Below are 17,991 nucleotides of genomic sequence, written 5' to 3'. Positions count from 1 at the left end.
GGATGTGACATTTTTCAATGTCGTTGTTGATGTTGCAACAGCCCTTCGGGAAAAATTGTACACGTTGGAAAATGTGGGAGAGAAGTTTGGAGTGCTGTCAACCTTCCAAAGTTTCTCAAATGAGGATCTGACAGAACAATGTGAGGCCCTTAGTATGACACTGCACTATAAAGAACACTCAGACTTGGACGGCAGAGAGCTTGCACAGGAACTGAAGAACTTGCCTGACTTGCCATCAAAGACCATGACCCTGCTTGAGCTGCTGATATTTATTTATACACGATAGGGAGCTCTCAGAAATGTATCCAAATTTGTGGACCGCTCTCAGAATTTGTCTTACTCTTCCATTGACCGTAGCTGAAGCAGAGAGGAGCTTTTCAAAGCTGAAGCTCATCAAATCCTACCTGAGGTCCACCATGTCACAGGAACGCCTTAGTGGTCTTGCTGTCATCAGTATTAACCATGCAATTGCTGGGAATATTTCTTATGACAATGTAATTGATGACTTTGCATCAAGGAAGGCAAGAAAGGTAAGGGTTTAGATGGCAGTTGTGGAAGTTGTGTTTCTTGTTTGAAGTGCAATACTGGAATAATCAGGTTATCTTCTTTACAAGTGTGTTATTCTATTTGTGTATTTATGTGATATAGGATTTGTGCAATTTCAATTTATTTGTGTGTTTTTTGTTAGCAATAGTTCTCTCTCTTTCACTCCTTTCTCTTTTCTCTTCTCTCTGAGAACCTGAGCCCTAGGACCATGCCTCAAGGCTACCTGGCCTGATGACTTCTTGCTGTCCCCAGTCCACCTGGTCGTGCTGCTGCTCCAGTTTCTACTGTTCTGCCTGTGGCTATGGAACCCTGACCTGTTCACAGGACGTGCTACCTTGTCCCGGACCTGCTGTTTTCGACTCTCTCTCTCTACCGCACCTGCTGTCTCTAACTCTGAATGATCGGCTATGAAAAGCCAACTGACATTTACTCCTGAGGTGCTGACCTGTTGCACCCTCTACAACCACTATGATTATTATTATTTGATCCTGCTGGTCATCTATGACCGTTTGAACATCTTGGCCATGTTCTGTTATAATCTCCACCCGGCACAGCCAGAAGAGGACTGGCCACCCCTCAGTGCCTGGTTCCTCTCTAGGTTTCTTCCTAGATTCCTGCCTTTCTAGGGAGTTTTTCCTAGCCACCGTGCTTCTACATCTGCATTGCTTGCTGTTTGGGGTTTTAGGCTGGATTTCTTTATAGCACTTTGTGACATCGGCTGATGTAAAAAGGGCTTTATAAATACATTTGACTTATTGATTGATTGATAGTGTAATAATTTGATTCTCTTTGTATTTATACAATTTGTTTATATTTGTCTTTTTTTATATTTACGAGTCTTCTTTTTTATATATTATTTTACATTTATATAGTTTTAAATGTTAGGATTATTTATGTGTGTTGTTTCAAATGTCGGAATAAAAATTACAGGTTGTGCAGAATGGTCCATTTTTTTGGCGGGGGCGCTGAAGGGAGCCATACATACTAGAACCGCCAATGCGTATGCATTTAGATCTTCTTGAATGACTGTTTCGTGAGCAAATTAAAGCAGATGGTCTTAAACTATATAGCCTCTCTGTATTTTGTTTCAATCAATGCACATGCGGCCTAGCGGCGCGTGCTGTTGACTTTTTGCCGCATTATATTTTTTGTGGGGACTATTCTGCTAACCATCTTAAAATCTCATAAGAAACTAGTGGTGTTTTTGTGTAACAGTAACCTTATACTGTGTTATTATATTTTGTTATGTTGTGTAGAATACTAATGAATCATTACGGGAACTTCCAATACATTCATTCAGCTTTTCTATAACTTTACTAAACCAGCACCATTGTGAGAAGTGGCGGAGCGATGTTCCGGTGTTCTCTGGCAGCACTACACCCACAGATATCAATTTTTGCTACACCCCTGCAGTCCGCAGCACCGAACGAGCAATTGAAGCGAAGCCAATTATTTTCCCTTGCACAAAAGTTGGTGATGCAGAACTGAGAAACCACACGTGTGGTTGTTTTATGAAAATCTGTTTATATTTGGTTGGACTCGTGGAATGTAAAACAGTTCAAATGAAATTGAGAAAAGTACTGCAAATATGTTGAATGAGCAACTAATGGGCACGGAGAGCCTCACACGTTTGACGAAATTACCTTATATATTTCAGTCTAATATGGCTAAAAAGCACGCCAAACTGTCCTCTCCCAATTTAGCCGGAATTTATTCCGAAAGGATTTGAAAAACATTGGTTGACTATAGGCCTATATGACGTTGGCCTACGTCTCGTCTTACAATGCGCAAAATATCAGATCTAAACGATTGGAGAAGTTAAGCTTAGGCCATAACATCATTATGATATATATGCATATATTTTCATAAGCGCAACGTGACTGAAAGAGACAGGTTTGGAATATCTGATTTTAAATAAGGGACAAAGATACATAAAATAAAATAAAAAGTGGATTTGTCGCTCTGGATAAGAGCGTCTGCTAAATGACTTAAATGTAAATGTTGATAAAATGCGGGACATGATTGTTTGGTTGCGGGACAAAGGGCACAAATGCGGGACAGTTCCACACAGTCAGTCAGATCCCACATGATTCCCTATAGATAGTGTCAGTCAGATCCCGCATGATTCCCTATAGATAGTGTCAGTCAGTCAGATCCAACATGGTTCCCTATAGATAGTGTCAGTCAGCTAGATCCCACATGGTTCCCTATAGATCGTGTCAGTCAGATCCAACATGGTTCCCTATAGATAGTGTCAGTCAGCTAGATCCCACATGGTTCCCTATAGATAGTGTCAGTCAGTCAGATCCAACATGGTTCCCTATAGATAGTGTCAGTCAGCTAGATCCCACATGGTTCCCTATAGATAGTGTCAGTCAGCTAGATCCCACATGATTCCCTATAGATAGTGTCAGTCAGATCCAACATGGTTCCCTATAGATAGTGTCAGTTAGATCCAACATGGTTCCCTATAGATAGTGTCAGTCAGTTAGATCCAACATGGTTCCCTATAGATAGTGTCAGTTAGATCCAACATGGTTCCCTATAGATAGTGTCAGTTAGATCCAACATGGTTCCCTATAGATAGTGTCAGTCAGCTAGATCCCACATGGTTCCCTATAGATAGTGTCAGTCAGCTAGATCCCACATGATTCCCTATAGATAGTGTCCGTTAGATCCCACATGGTTCCCTATAGATAGTTTCAGTCAGTTAGATCCAACATGGTTCCCTATAGATAGTGTCAGTCAGATCCAACATGGTTCCCTATAGATAGTGTCAGTTAGATCCAACATGGTTCCCTATAGATAGTGTCAGTCAGTTAGATCCAACATGGTTCCCTATAGATAGTGTCAGTCAGATCCAACATGGTTCCCTATAGATAGTGTCAGTTAGATCCAACATGGTTCCCTATAGATAGTGTCCGTTAGATCCCACATGGTTCCCTATAGATAGTTTCAGTCAGTTAGATCCAACATGGTTCCCTATAGATAGTGTCAGTCAGATCCAACATGGTTCCCTATAGATAGTGTCAGTCAGCTAGATCCCACATGGTTCCCTATAGATAGTGTCAGTCAGCTAGATCCCACATGGTTCCCTATAGATAGTGTCAGTCAGATCCAACATGGTTCCCTATAGATAGTGTCAGTCAGATCCAACATGGTTCCCTATAGATAGTGTCAGTCAGCTAGATCCCACATGGTTCCCTATAGATCGTGTCAGTCAGATCCAACATGGTTCCCTATAGATAGTGTCAGTCAGATCCAACATGGTTCCCTATAGATAGTGTCAGTCAGATCCAACATGGTTCCCTATAGATAGTGTCAGTCAGATCCAACATGGTTCCCTATAGATAGTGTCAGTCAGATCCAACATGGTTCCCTATAGATAGTGTCAGTCAGATCCAACATGGTTCCCTATAGATAGTGTCAGTCAGCTAGATCCCACATGATTCCCTATAGATAGTGTCAGTCAGATCCCGCATGATTCCCTATAGATAGTGTCAGTCAGCTAGATCCAACATGGTTCCCTATAGATAGTGTCAGTCAGCTAGATCCCACATGGTTCCCTATAGATAGTGTCAGTCAAATCCAACATGGTTCCCTATAGATAGTGTCAGTTAGATCCCACATGGTTCCCTATAGATAGTGTCAGTCAGCTAGATCCCACATGGTTCCCTATAGATAGTGTCAGTCAAATCCAACATGGTTCCCTATAGATAGTGTCAGTTAGATCCCACATGGTTCCCTATAGATAGTGTCAGTCAGTTAGATCCAACATGGTTCCCTATAGATAGTGTCAGTCAGATCCAACATGGTTCCCTATAGATAGTGTCAGTCAGCTAGATCCCACATGGTTCCCTATAGATAGTGTCAGTCAGTCAGATCCAACATGGTTCCCTATAGATAGTGTCAGTCAGATCCAACATGGTTCCCTATAGATAGTGTCAGTCAGTCAGATCCAACATGGTTCCCTATAGATAGTGTCAGTCAGATCCAACATGGTTCCCTATAGATAGTGTCAGTCAGCTAGATCCCACATGGTTCCCTATAGATCGTGTCAGTCAGATCCAACATGGTTCCCTATAGATAGTGTCAGTCAGTCAGATCCAACATGGTTCCCTATAGATAGTGTCAGTCAGATCCAACATGGTTCCCTATAGATAGTGTCAGTCCAACATGGTTCCCTAGATAGTGTCAGTCAGATCCAACATGGTTCCCTAGATAGATAGTGGTTCCCTATAGATCAGTCAGATCCAACATTTCCCTATAGATAGTGTCAGTCAGCTAGATCCCACATGGTTCCCTATAGATAGTGTCAGTCAGAGATCCAACATGGTTCCCTATAGATAGTGTCAGTCAGCTAGATCCCACATGATTCCCTATAGATAGTGTCAGTCAGATCCCGCATGATTCCCTATAGATAGTGTCAGTCAAATCCAACATGGTTCCCTATAGATAGTGTCAGTCAGATCCAACATGGTTCCCTATAGATAGTGTCAGTCAAATCCAACATGGTTCCCTATAGATAGTGTCAGTCAGATCCAACATGGTTCCCTATAGATAGTGTCAGTCAGCTAGATCCCACATGGTTCCCTATAGATAGTGTCAGTCAGATCCAACATGGTTCCCTATAGATAGTGTCAGTCAGATCCAACATGGTTCCCTATAGATAGTGTCAGTCAGCTAGATCCCACATGGTTCCCTATAGATCGTGTCAGTCAGATCCAACATGGTTCCCTATAGATAGTGTCAGTCAGCTAGATCCCACATGGTTCCCTATAGATAGTGTCAGTCAGATCCAACATGGTTCCCTATAGATAGTGTCAGTCAGCTAGATCCCACATGGTTCCCTATAGATAGTGTCAGTCAGTTAGATCCCACATGGTTCCCTATAGATAGTGTCAGTCAGTCAGATCCAACATGGTTCCCTATAGATAGTGTCAGTCAGCTAGATCCCACATGATTCCCTATAGATAGTGTCAGTCAGATCCCGCATGATTCCCTATAGATAGTGTCAGTCAAATCCAACATGGTTCCCTATAGATAGTGTCAGTTAGATCCCACATGGTTCCCTATAGATAGTGTCAGTCAGTTAGATCCAACATGGTTCCCTATAGATAGTGTCAGTCAGATCCAACATGGTTCCCTATAGATAGTGTCAGTCAGATCCAACATGGTTCCCTATAGATAGTGTCAGTTAGATCCCACATGGTTCCCTATAGATAGTGTCAGTCAGTTAGATCCAACATGGTTCCCTATTTTCGGTTTGTCTCATCATGGTCTGACAAACACCGCTTTGGCTCAGCCACTTTCCACCGCTGTCATTGAAGGTCGACAGGCGGATGCGGTGGGTTGAGACGCAGTACGTGCTAAATCTGTTAGCTCCAGTTTAAATTGACGGATTTTGATGGAGAGTTAATTATTATGTTACTTAGATTGACGCACGGGTGACTCTTAAAGGAGTGACAATAGCTGTTCCTTGTAGAAACAAAATATTTTCCTTATGACAATTTGTAACAGTGTCTGTTTTGTGGTGTAAGTCTGCCATCTAGAGGATACATTATAGAACAGTCGAAGGCCGAAAAACCACAATTATAAAGTGTTTCTGTAAATTATGACTACTAATAATATTAAAACGTATTTATTCCTTTGTACTCTGTCAGGAGGAAAGCCATGCTCATAAACAACTTGTTTGCCTTCATCGGAGGAGGTTTGATGGGCATGGCCAAAATCAGCCGGTCCTTTGAGATGATGATCCTGGGACGCTTCGTCATCGGTGCATACTGTGGTGAGCACTCATCCTGTAGACTTAAATTATACTTTTCAGTGGTGCAGTAGATAGCCTATATTATTTTCTATGAATAGTACTGAAATTCCAATAACCGGTGAAATAGTTCATAGGAATCACTATCGCTGCTCATTTTGTTTTGTCTCCAGACCTTGGCATACCAGTTTCTGAACCTTAGCCTAATGATCTTTCCTCCAGGGTTGGCATCAGGGCTAGTGCCCATGTATGTGGGCGAGATAGCGCCTACAAGTCTGCGAGGTGCTTTGGGCACGCTCCACCAGTTGGCGATCGTCACAGGGATTCTCATAGCACAGGTACAGAAGCTGAGCTTGCACAATGTATTTAACAACATGACAGTGAATTTTGTTTGTTCTACACAATATATTACTATCTGAACCTGCATTAATGTTCTCTCTCATGCACGCTCTCTCTCCTATCTTCATCACTCTTCTCTTTCCTTTCCTCTCTCGCTTTCCCTCTCTCTTTCCCCCCTCGTCCCTAGGTCCTAGGTCTGGAGTCTTTGCTGGGCAGTGAGGAGTTGTGGCCAGTGCTGGTGGGTATGACCGTTCTGCCCACTGTCCTGCAGATGGTGCTGCTGCCCTTCTGCCCCGAGAGCCCCCGCTTTCTCTACATAATCCGCTGCCAGGAGCACCACGCCAAGAGCGGTGAGGATCAAGTCACGACCGGCCACGTCCCAACACTTTCTAGTGGCCTCCTTTCCTCCCTTATCTCCTTTCCTATTTTTGATTGATTGGAGAGGACTACAAGTAGATCAGGAGCAGGGATTGAATTACAAACACACCCCAAAACCCATCCGAAGTTCTCTGCTCAGCGTGACTCTCTTTCCCACTCTTCACCAGGCTTGAGGAGGCTGACCGGAAGGCAGGAGGTGGGGGATATGCTGGCGGAGATGAAGGAGGAGAAGAGGAGGATGGACATGGAGAGGAAGGTGTCCATCGCAGAGCTCTTCCGCTCCCCCATGTACCGGCAGCCCATCATCATCGCCATCCTGCTGCAGCTCTCACAACAGCTCTCTGGGGTCAACGCTGTGAGTACTAGAGAGGGCAGGGGAGTGCAGTAGGTGTGTGTATCACCTGATGATGAGTATTTTCAAATACATTCTATATCTGGAGTCCTTAGATTTCATCAAACAGTGAAAGAATGACAAAGAAACACATTTACATTGGGATCATTGCTTCAAGCTTGACCCCATTCCATGACCAACCATCCTCTTATCTTCTCTCCAGATCTTCTACTACTCCACCAGTATTTTCCAGAAGGCAGGGGTCCAGAGCCCCGTCTACGCCACTATAGGAGCCGGCGTGGTCAACTGTGCCTTCACCGTGGTCTCGGTACACAAGCAGGCCCTGTTTCCAGGCACCTCCATTACTGTTGAACACGTACACCTTTATCACTGAACAAACAAGATAACGAAGTGGGTCGACCCAACCTTAATCTCGTTCCCAGACACTCCCGCTCACATGCGCAGAGTCTAGTGAACCAACAATTCAAACTTGGCCTTCCTGAGCCAATACAGAACGGAAGAAACTCCCAACTTAATCTACCAATTAATCATCTCCCAGAACACCTTGCCCCTTCTCTGTACATGTCTTGTGCAACTCTGTTTACGGTGCCACGCCTCACAGTCTTGTGATTCACTAAAATGAAATTATGATAAATACCTTACTTATAGCAAGGTCACTCTAGGAATTCTATAGGTCACTCCCACTAAGGCCAACTTTAAATCGTTGATGTCCCAGGTTTATATGCGCTGTGGGATGAGGTTATCCCAATCTAGGGCTCTATTCAATCCATACCGTGGAAGTTACAGTTACAAAGTTGGGTATATTTAAAGGTCAATGTTCCCACGTTAGTGGAGTCTGCATTCACGATAAACACTGCATATGTTGGCTCAATCCTAAATTACCTTTACATTTATATTGTACAATCTGTAACGCTTCAGATAGAATAGAGCCTTTAGTCTTTCTGCCTTCATCCAAAAAGGTCAGATTTGTTGATTCATTTATTGATTGTCTTGGCTGGGTTGAGGGTTGACCTTTGATTTTAAAAATGAAAACACCTCTTTAAATCATCAGCTTCACTTTTATGTTTGTATTCTGTAGAGAAAGCTCCCACTTACAATAGTCTTTATCCATGACCAAACCAGACTGGAGAATGCCTTAGACCAGTGGTTCGCAAACCTCTCCTCGGGGACCCCAGACATTTCACAATTTTGTTGTAGCCCTGAACTAGCTCACCTGATTAACCTATTCAAGGTCTTGATGATTAGTTAACAAGTCGAATCAGGTGCAAGAAACATGGAATGGCTGGGGGTCCCAGAGTAGAGGTTTGAGACAAACGCCAGTTGGAAAGGTTCGGTCAGAATCATCTGCTAAGTTTTGTCTCAATTAGAAATGAGTGAACATGATTCAGGCCCGTTGTTACCTGTTTGTCATCTTGCTCTCGTCCAATCAACAGCTCTTCCTGGTGGAGAGGACGGGACGCCGGACGCTACACATGCTGGGGCTGTCCGGAATGTGCGGCTGTGCTATTGTCATGACGATAGCTCTTGCCTTATTGGTCAGTCCTTAATGAATAGCAACAAACTCATTAGCCCATTCACGGAATCATGTACCCATAGAAATAAAATACTAGAAGGGGCGCCCCATTCAAAACAGAGGCCATAATGGGTGGTATGGCTATTTCTATTCATGTACCTCTGGCTGAACCATCACCACCTTTCCCTTGGCAGGACAGTGTTCCCTGGATGAGCTACATCAGCATGCTGGCAATCTTTGGCTTCGTGGCCTTCTTTGAGGTGGGGCCTGGCCCCATCCCCTGGTTCTTCGTGGCTGAGCTCTTCTCCCAAGGCCCCAGGCCCGCTGCGATGGCCGTGGCCGGATTCTCCAACTGGACGGCCAACTTCATTATTGGTTTTGGCTTCCAGTATCTTGCTGTAAGTGATCACTTTGTGTGTTTGTTTTTTTGACCAGGAACCTTCATTTAGGACTTTAGTATTGGTTTTAATGATAGGCGAAGCTGACATACTCTGGATTGGATGGTGTCTTGACAGACATGGACTGATGAGTAAATGTCTTCTCAATGATACACTAATGAATATATGCCCCCCTCCCCCTCTCGCTCCACAGGAGCTTTGTGGGCCTTATGTCTTCCTCATCTTTGCAGTCCTCCTGGTCTTCTTCCTCATCTTCACCTTCTTCCGGGTGCCGGAGACACGGGGCAAGACGTTCGACCAGATCTCCGCCTCCTTCAGCCAGCACCCACCCGCCATGATGGACCTGGACATGGAGCTGGGCAAGCGGAGTACAGAGCTGGACTACCTGGGGGGGGAGGGAAGCCTTGACTAATGGGGTCCCATGGGGGAACTGGGGAGGGCAGGCTGAGGAGGCCAGACGGACTCTTGGTTAGGCAGGGAAACTCAGAGGGATACAACTGGGTACTAAGGGGTGGGCTTGGGCCTAATTCAAACTTCCTTTGAGTTGTGTCTAGGCATATCGAGCAAGGTTGGCGTGTGGGTCAAGGGTTAGGGAGGTGGAATGGATTTGGAACTGGGCCCTTAGTTGGGAAATGGAGTTTGAGGGAGATATGTTGACAGGAACGGGTTGCTCGAGGAAAAGGCTGTGCAACATTAAAGCATTGCACCAACTTAACATACCCCAGAAAGGGTGGCGGGTGAGTGATTTTTATTACCAGGGCAACCCATAATGGGTGATAGAGGGGATGATCAGGAACAAGAATAAGGTTCCTGAACTTTGAGGCATTACCCCCGCCCGGGTGTACATATGCTGATGGGGGATGGAGATTTGATTGAGAGACTGCGCACAGATGTTCTATGGAGAGAGGTATTCCTGCACTTTATATACAAAAATGTCAGCAGTTTTCAGATTGATAGCTGGTTACAATAACAGCTAGTGTGGAAACCCATGTACATTTTTAGTGAGCAAAGCTATGGTGTTGTGGCATTGAGTGATTTATTTCCAAGTTACTGTAAGTTTGTCTCAGTGGGCTAACCAGTCTACCGCTAGCAACCCACTTCCTCTTTGGAAGTGTCCCTAAACTTGATTTCACAAGATGGACAGCTTTAACATGACTCATTGCACAGCCTACAGAGAAGTTACTTTTAATGAGCAAATCATGTATTTAGTACTTAAATGTATATAGCGTGCTGGTTTGAGTGAAAAAAACAAAATGGTACAAGGGTCTTCAAATACTCAAACTTTACCCACTCCAATATGAGTATGTCTTTGGTTTCTATGGGGTTGTGCACAATATTAGTTGATTTGGTTGGTTTTGACTGCTACTGCATCAGCAATCTGTCCCTGAACTACGACACATGTGCTGTCTTCTGTACTGGTTGTGATTGAACAGTTGTCTTTGAAGATTTGTATTGAACAAAGAGAATCTGTAATTTATATGAAGTGTGAATATTGATAGTATCCTGTATGGTTTGTATGACAATTGTTCCCATTTCAAACATGAGCATGTTGATGCCCCAACATTTCAGTGAGACTTTAGTTACTACCATCCCGAGAAAAAAGGGTCATATTGAATACAAATATACTGCAATTTAATGTTACAGCTTTTATCAAGTGTCTGATGCTACGTTTTCAGATTCTACGAGTTGGAATTTAATGCAATTACTTACTCTGGTTTTATCCCACAAAAATGAGATTCAAGGCAGACATATTTTACATTTCCTGGACTGTGTATTGTGGACATTAAAGACATGACTGCATTGTGGTTTTCGCAAACATTTTATCGACATTTAGATACTGACATTGCACATAATCCCCTCCAAAAGAAAAGCACATACAAAAATAAGTAGAACAAAAATGTATATATTTTTTTAAACCAACCCCCGGCCTTGATTTTCCAAATAGGGTGTGGGCTGCAGCATGTTACAAACTAGGGGGGGGTGGCAAGGTTATCGTCGCAACTCCTGGACCACTACCCTCACACACGCTTCCCACATCATCAAACTTAAAATAGCGGCTGGGTCCTCTACTGCTCATGCCCATTCTCAGTCAATTAAAGTAAACTAGCTGGGGGTTTGTGGAGTAACTGGGCATCCAAGCAGATTTTTAAATCTTTCTTTCCTCTAGATCTTTCTAGGCGTATTTTAACATTTATGAATACATGCAACTCCCTCCCTCCCATCCTTCTCCCATATGCAGGGGGGGGGGGGAGGGTCAGTAAGATGGGATGGGGTGGGGGAATTGGAGAGTAGTGCACAGTGGTGGGTGTGGTGAGAGGGGCTCGGTCCCCCAGCTAACCCTCCCTAGGAACCTAAAGAGAGCGACAGGGGGGAGAGAGACAGATGGGCAGAGAAGATAAGGGGAGAAAGGCAGGTATGTGAAAAAAAGACAGGCAGGGGGCAAAGACCGACAGAGAGGACAAGGAGAGATACATTAACACTTAAACCAATAGAACACAATTAATGCCAAGAATTAAGACTTCTAACAGGCAGTGGGTCCCACGGGGTTTCAGACTTCAATTGGCGACCAATTTACAACTGCAATATAGGTGGGCTTTCATTGAACACAAACATCCCAAAAATATAAAGTCATTAGGAAAAGCATTTAACACTCATGTGGACCACAGGGGCTGACCATCCTTCAGAAGACTTGTGCACTTCCTCTGAAAACCCATACATTGAAAAAGTACCTAAATATCACATACTAGTGACAACAGCTACGAGATAGCCGCGTCGCAGTTTCGGTAGTAATGCAAGAAGCGCAACCCTCCACCCAAACCCTTAAAGGCTGTGCCAGTTTAGAGCGGGGTCCCACCTCTTGTCTGGGGTCACGTTACACCGTCTCATGGGCGTCATTCTGTGTCTGCGGGAACTGTCGTGGCAGGTGGCTGAAAAAAAGGACCCTTTTGTAAAAAAAACTGTTGGAACATAACTAAGTCAATATTAATATAATGACTACATGCAGGAATACCTACAGTAAAATAGCCAAGTTTAGACCAGTTAGTAAAAGCAAGAGGGAGTATTGAATAAACGTCGGGGTGCCTCTTACCTCTGGTGATTTGGGGGAGGACTTGGGGGACATTTTGGGGGACATTTTGGGGGAGCCTTTAGGGGAGGATTTGGGGGAGGATTTGAGGTCGGCTGGCTTGGCTGTCTGAAGGGGAGTGCTAGGTTCCGAAGCTAGCTTTTCGGGCTTCTCTGTCCCATCCTAAGATATGAACAGAGGGGAAACTTAGCAACATAATATTGTCATTGTATTATTTTGTATCGCAACATTACATAGGAAGCACTGAGCCGCTCACTTTAGAGACAGAGTTAGACTCTGAGTTCCTCTGCCTGCGGCGGCTGAACTGTCGGCGGGGCTTTTGGCCGTCTTCGTTGGCCTGCTCCCCGTTTGTCTGCTGGCCCTCCTGGGCCTCCTTCACCACATCCTGCCCTTCTGCTGCCTGGCCCTTTGAGGTGGCAGCACCCGCCTGAACCTCCCCGGGAGGTGGGCGAGGACGGAATGGCCTGAGAAGGTTAGATAGCATGGGACAAAGTCAAATTTACAGCCAAATAGGCCAAAACTGCGCCATCAAATCTTGGAATACTAGCCTACGGGCTAAAAAGCCATCCACAAACTGCCAATATCTATTGACATGAGAACATCCAAATACATAAAAAAGCCTACACAAAAATGCCATGTCAGTCTCACCTGCGGTACTGGGTCCTAAACCTACGCGGTGGAGGCCTCTGCTGGTCGCCTTCTACGCCTCCCTCCTGTTCCCCTGGCTCGCCCTGGGGAGAGAACAGACCACACAACACTTCAGGAAAGAAAACAGATTACACAACTGATAAGCACAGGTGGGAGATCCAATCCTCAAATACGCCTCCATTTGCATTTACATTTACATTTAAGTCATTTAGCAGACGCTCTTTTGCAAACATTTAGGAATGGAAAAGTCTAAAAGGGACCCTTGGGACGTCCCAACTGACTTCACCCCATTGAAGTTTAAATTTAAAACAGTTAAGGTAAGGGTAGGGGTTAAGGTAAGGGTAGGGGTTAGGGTGGGGACATCCATTTAGGAAATGGAAAGGCGGAAGCAACTTCCTGGAAAAAGTGGCAGTAAATTCCATTCACCATTTTACTCTGTTGGTCTGCTTTTTCCTCTTCAAATAAGTCAAAATGGAGAACGGACTGTAAACATGTGGAGTTGCAGCTATTTAGCCATCTACTCATCACCTCTTGCCCTTCCTGTCTGGGTCGGCGGGGCCTACGCCGGCGCGGTGGGGGCCGGTCTCCAGGCCGCTCTCCGGGCCGCTCTCCGTCGTGCTCTCCTCCATGCTCCGAAGTGGGGCCTGAGGTGCCGTCACCCTTCTCGTCACCGGGCCTGGGGCTGCGAGAGGACAAACGCCGGCGGAAACGGCGTTTGGTGGGCGCGTACCGACTGCCTTTAACGGGAACACCACCAGGCCCTGTCACGTTGGCTGCCTCCGAGCCCTGAGAGGGGGAGAGAGAGATCTTGTAGGAGAGATATTTTAAACAATGATTTGCAATTCAAACCGTTTGAGTGACTCAAATTAAAAGGGATAGTTCACACCAAAAAGCGAATATTTCCAATTCATTTGAAAAGTAACAAATGGATAAGGCAGCAGCTACACAATGGCCTGAAACTGAAATTGGCATAGGACTGTAAAAAGCACAAAAAGATCAAAGTTTTATTTTGGGCTGAACTATCCTTAAGACTTGTTAATATGGTGGGTGAAAAAAAAAAGATCATCCTTACAGGTTTGCCTACCTTGGCGGCCTCGACCACGTCAAACTCTACCACCTCCCCATCCCCAACACTGCGAAGGAACTTCCTGGGGTTGTTCTTCTTGATGGCAGTCTACAAATATGGATTGGATGATGTGATACAGGGTTTTATTCACGAGGCACCAAACAGAATAAAACATTCTAAAACAGGGATGGCCTGCCTGAACTTGTCCAACAAGAAACCCTCGTTTTCATTTCACATTGTAAAACGTTTTGCTAAGATACGCACTAATGAATGCAACCCAGTGGTATGAAGCAGCAGGTGCTCTTTGCAACTCAGACTTTATCTTGCTGGGTTTACCTGATGAACAAAGACATCCTCTTTGGTGTCGTTTCTGGGGGGGACAATGATCAGTTATGACAAATCCAAAATGATCAAGCCTTAGCCATGTTAACATGTCATACTAGTACTACAGAGCACATGCATTGTGTCAAATTAAATGCTAATTAGTGTACTTTTCAATTTCACATGTGACAGCCACATTACACAACCACATTCTAGCACATAGCAGGGTACCTGTTGATAAAGCCATATCCGTTGCGCACGTTGAACCATTTCACGGTGCCTTGGACTGCGGTGGCTGCAACAACAGCTTGATTAAACACCATCTCAAACATCAAAGTCAAGTCAAAAGAAAGACTCAATGATTGTGAAGCTGCATGTGAGGTCTTGAAAGGGAACGTCTACTATATGACCTAATACATTTCTCCCTCATGGCAACTTTAATTAACCAAAACGGTTCAAGCTAGGCTGCAGGACATGCCGTGATTGTGCCAATCATTAACACTTGACTAGAAACCTATTGACTATGTAAAGTGGGACAAGTTGTGCTTACTGTGCATAGTTGTGGTGTTACCATTTTAACATTGTAGAGAGTTGATGAATAAGTGCCTACATTAACGTACCAAGTAACTTTGTTGACGTAACAAATCAATGGCAACTGACACCTCAATTGGAACGTTTTAACGGAAACTTGTCAAATAATTTACACCAATGCGCACTGCACATTTAATGAAAGCCCAGTTCACTTGTCAATGCTTGATCGTCACGTTAACATTTAGACCTAAATGGTCAATGGTGGTGAAATCAGACGTCAATCGCTGATCAAGATGACGTTCACCTGTGAACAAACTCCCTCCCCCTTGGAACACGTGACATTTGATGAGGTGAAATTAGGGTCATATTGTGACACCATAGGCCTACATTCAACCACGTTCATACTCGACAACTCAAAATGTCGGTTTAAGTAATTAATCTTGATAACGCGTGTGTATCTAAACAGCCCGGCACACTACCAACCGCACAAACCCACGAGGGGTCAGTTTAGCAAATGTTCTACTTTGTCTCACAATTACAATATGCGCTTGTTGAACAATATATTTGTATCAACATTAATGTCAGTCTTAAAATAGAGTAAGCATTTAATAACATGATATTCAGCCAAGTCCTTGCGTAAAACATGGAGGCACGTGGAACTTGAAACGAAACGCCAAAAACTGCTTAGGATCAGCACAACTTGACCTGGGTGTACAATGTGCGCTACTCCCATAGATTAACTCCCAAGAGTTACAAAACCGACATGAGTCACTGAAACATACGCACTTTCCAACCACCCAATCTGTAGCCCTACAGACATATTTTAAGCAATGATTTGAGGCACAGCCATGTTCTGGCTTTAGTCCGTGGCCATGACGCATAGGTATATCCACAAATTTATAACACTCACAAATTGTGCTAACTTTTGTCAAGGAAGATATTTGTCACTAGTAATTCCACTTCATTTACCTATAATTTTTCTCTCCGGCTGTGGCTGTTCTTCCACCGGAGCCGACGGTGGGGCGCTCTGCGCTTCTGCGTCGGTCATACTCTCACGGATACACGTTTACAACAATATCCCCCTCTCCAAACTTTGCTCTGGCCGCCACCGCAAACTTTTTATCCCGACAACCTCCCGGGATCCACAATGTTAACCGCGCCTCATTGGTTTCATAGTAGCCAATCCAGGAGCCTCATTAGCTCAGCAAGGAAGCCATTTGGAAGGGCGTAGGCCGCAAAAAAAAGACAGGTTTAAAATAAAAGCAGGTAGAGCAGGACAAATGATAGCGCGCAGAGGTTACACCTCATTCAGGTGATAACCTGAATGAGGTGTAATCAGTGGTGGAAACAGTACTCACAAGTCATACTTGAGTAAAAGTAAACATACTTTAATAGAAAATGACTCAAGTAAAAGTGAAAGTCACCCAGTAAAATACTACTTGAATAAAAGTCTCAAAGTATTTGGTTTTAAATATACTTAAGTATCACTATTAAATGGAATTGCTAACATGTACTTAAGTATCACAAGTAAAAGTATTAATAATTTCAAATTCTTTATATTTTGAAAACCCGACAGCACAATTTTCTAGTTGTTTAATTGTTTTACGGATAGCAAGGGGTACACTACAACACTGACAATAATTTACTAACAAAGCATGTGTTTAGTGAATCCGCCAGATCAGAGGCAGTAGGGGTGACCAGGGATGTTCTCTTAATAAGCGTGTGAATTGGACCATTTTCCTTTCAAAATGTAACAAGTACTTTTGGGTGTCTGGAGTAAAAAGTACATTATTTCCCTTTCAGAATGTAGTGAAGTAAAAGTTATCAAAATATAAATAGTAAGGTCAAATACAGATACCCCAAAAAACGACTTAAGTAGTACTTTGAAGTATTTTTTACTTAAGTACTTTAAACCACTGGGTGTTATGCATGTAGCCTCTCGTGGCTGTGTTGACCAGAGGGCATAGCCTATATGATTGATAAAGTATTCGGAAATTGTCATTGTCAAAAGTGTAATTCATGTGTGCTGTTCTATCATAATGGGTTACTATTGCCTACTAGGTGTTACCCTCTCCTATGAGAAAATGGCTTATATTTATTTAAATGCAACAATTATGTACGAAGTCGGCTAGCCTAAATCCTACTTAGGTGTACTTTAATTGGTCAGTCAATAAAGCTAAATGGCCCCATATCCTGCTTGTCTCGTCTGTTGCTACAGGCCATACTACAGGCCCACTCCCCTGTGTGCACCTGTCTCTCTGTTGCCGATATTTCAGCTCGTGCAGCCGCCAGTGATAAATTAGACACATGGTTGGCCCTGCGCCAAATCAGTCAGCACAAGCACCCCGTCCTCGTCTTTGCTCCGACCCATGCCCCGACTCGCATGCCCACCAGTCTCTCAACACTCCCCATCCCTCCATTTTATCTTAGCTCCCATCTGGCCCTCGAGCCCTCCACACATAGGTCATCGGATTCATGTTTCATTGGGCTAAATTTAACCCAGCGGCTCCGCGAACTGCCAATCACTGCGCACTGACTTTGACTGCCTGCCGCCATGTCAATACCACCATGGGGGCAATACCACCATGGGTAGCCTATTACAAAGAGCAAAGACTTTTGCCAATAATGAGACGCTGTTATTAGGCCTACATCAGAAACATGTATTGAGCATTAAAACCAGAACCCCCTAAAAGCACAATCTACTTTAAAAAAGGTTAAAAACAATATTAATCCTAATATTCCCTTGAAAGTGAAATATGGTGAAGGATAATGGATCAATTTTTATTGAGGCTTCGGTCATTATCCGAGAGTGGTTACTTGGTGCGTAAAAGCGCCCATATCACCTATGCCCAAAATAACGGTCCTTAGAATGAATGAGAGAGGCCCCATGCTCAGTGAATGAGAGGTTCCATTCGATGTTCCGGTGATTGCGCCCCCTCCCTGTTCTAGAATCTGAGAATTGAGGGTGACCACGCCTGCGCACTAAGCACAATATTGCCTAGGTTCATTTCATGGGTATTTGGAAAGGCTGGGTGAGGGAGTGAGCGAAA

General features: G+C 44.1%; 2 protein-coding genes across 5 annotated transcripts in view; one reads left to right on the top strand and one right to left on the bottom strand.

Annotated features, from left to right (window-relative positions):
- The window catches only part of LOC124007884 (solute carrier family 2, facilitated glucose transporter member 4-like), a 44,196-nt gene extending 33,106 nt beyond the window's left edge, over nt 1–11,090 (top strand). Inside the window, exons 4-12 of the mRNA XM_046318711.1 lie at nt 6,210–6,334; nt 6,533–6,648; nt 6,837–6,999; nt 7,195–7,382; nt 7,582–7,686; nt 8,813–8,914; nt 9,087–9,290; nt 9,484–9,734; nt 9,827–11,090. Of these exons, the coding sequence (XP_046174667.1) occupies nt 6,210–6,334; nt 6,533–6,648; nt 6,837–6,999; nt 7,195–7,382; nt 7,582–7,686; nt 8,813–8,914; nt 9,087–9,290; nt 9,484–9,702 (1,222 nt within the window). The 3' untranslated portion in view covers nt 9,703–9,734; nt 9,827–11,090. The remainder of the gene's footprint in view (nt 1–6,209; nt 6,335–6,532; nt 6,649–6,836; nt 7,000–7,194; nt 7,383–7,581; nt 7,687–8,812; nt 8,915–9,086; nt 9,291–9,483; nt 9,735–9,826) is intronic.
- Nucleotides 11,091–11,093: 3 nt separating this feature from the next.
- On the bottom strand, nt 11,094–16,089 carry LOC124007885 (Y-box-binding protein 2-A-like). Of its 4 annotated transcripts, none has more exons than XM_046318712.1 (10): nt 15,911–16,089; nt 14,642–14,705; nt 14,426–14,459; nt 14,096–14,197; nt 13,552–13,830; nt 13,024–13,106; nt 12,632–12,839; nt 12,379–12,537; nt 12,145–12,217; nt 11,094–11,641 (listed from the first exon to the last, which is right to left on the bottom strand). In XM_046318712.1, the coding sequence occupies exons 1-9, from the start codon at nt 15,987–15,989 to the stop codon at nt 12,182–12,184; spliced, it is 1,044 nt and encodes a 347-aa protein (XP_046174668.1). In that variant the 5' UTR covers nt 15,990–16,089; the 3' UTR covers nt 11,094–11,641; nt 12,145–12,181. The 4 variants fall into 4 exon arrangements, with proteins under 4 accessions (XP_046174668.1, XP_046174669.1, XP_046174670.1 ...); XM_046318713.1 differs by having other exon boundaries at nt 14,108–14,197; XM_046318714.1 differs by having other exon boundaries at nt 13,552–13,809; nt 15,911–16,088.
- Nucleotides 16,090–17,991: the final 1,902 nt, after the last annotated feature.

This window comes from Oncorhynchus gorbuscha, linkage group LG21 (assembly GCF_021184085.1).
Source record: "Oncorhynchus gorbuscha isolate QuinsamMale2020 ecotype Even-year linkage group LG21, OgorEven_v1.0, whole genome shotgun sequence".
NCBI lineage: Eukaryota > Metazoa > Chordata > Actinopteri > Salmoniformes > Salmonidae > Oncorhynchus > Oncorhynchus gorbuscha.
Note: the sequence above shows the minus strand (reverse complement) of the source record. Positions and strands in the feature narration are given on the sequence as shown.

Bases quoted from the DNA above. Each gene is read 5' to 3' on its own strand.
- LOC124007885 (XM_046318712.1), bottom strand. From the start codon at position 15,989: ATGACCGACGCAGAAGCGCAGAGCGCCCCACCGTCGGCTCCGGTGGAA. The intron at 12,840-13,023 runs GTGAGACTGACA...TAACCTTCTCAG, and splicing joins TTTAGGACCCAGTACCGCAG to GCCATTCCGTCCTCGCCCAC. The intron at 12,218-12,378 runs GTAAGAGGCACC...CCTTTTTTTCAG, and splicing joins CCTCCCCCAAATCACCAGAG to CCACCTGCCACGACAGTTCC.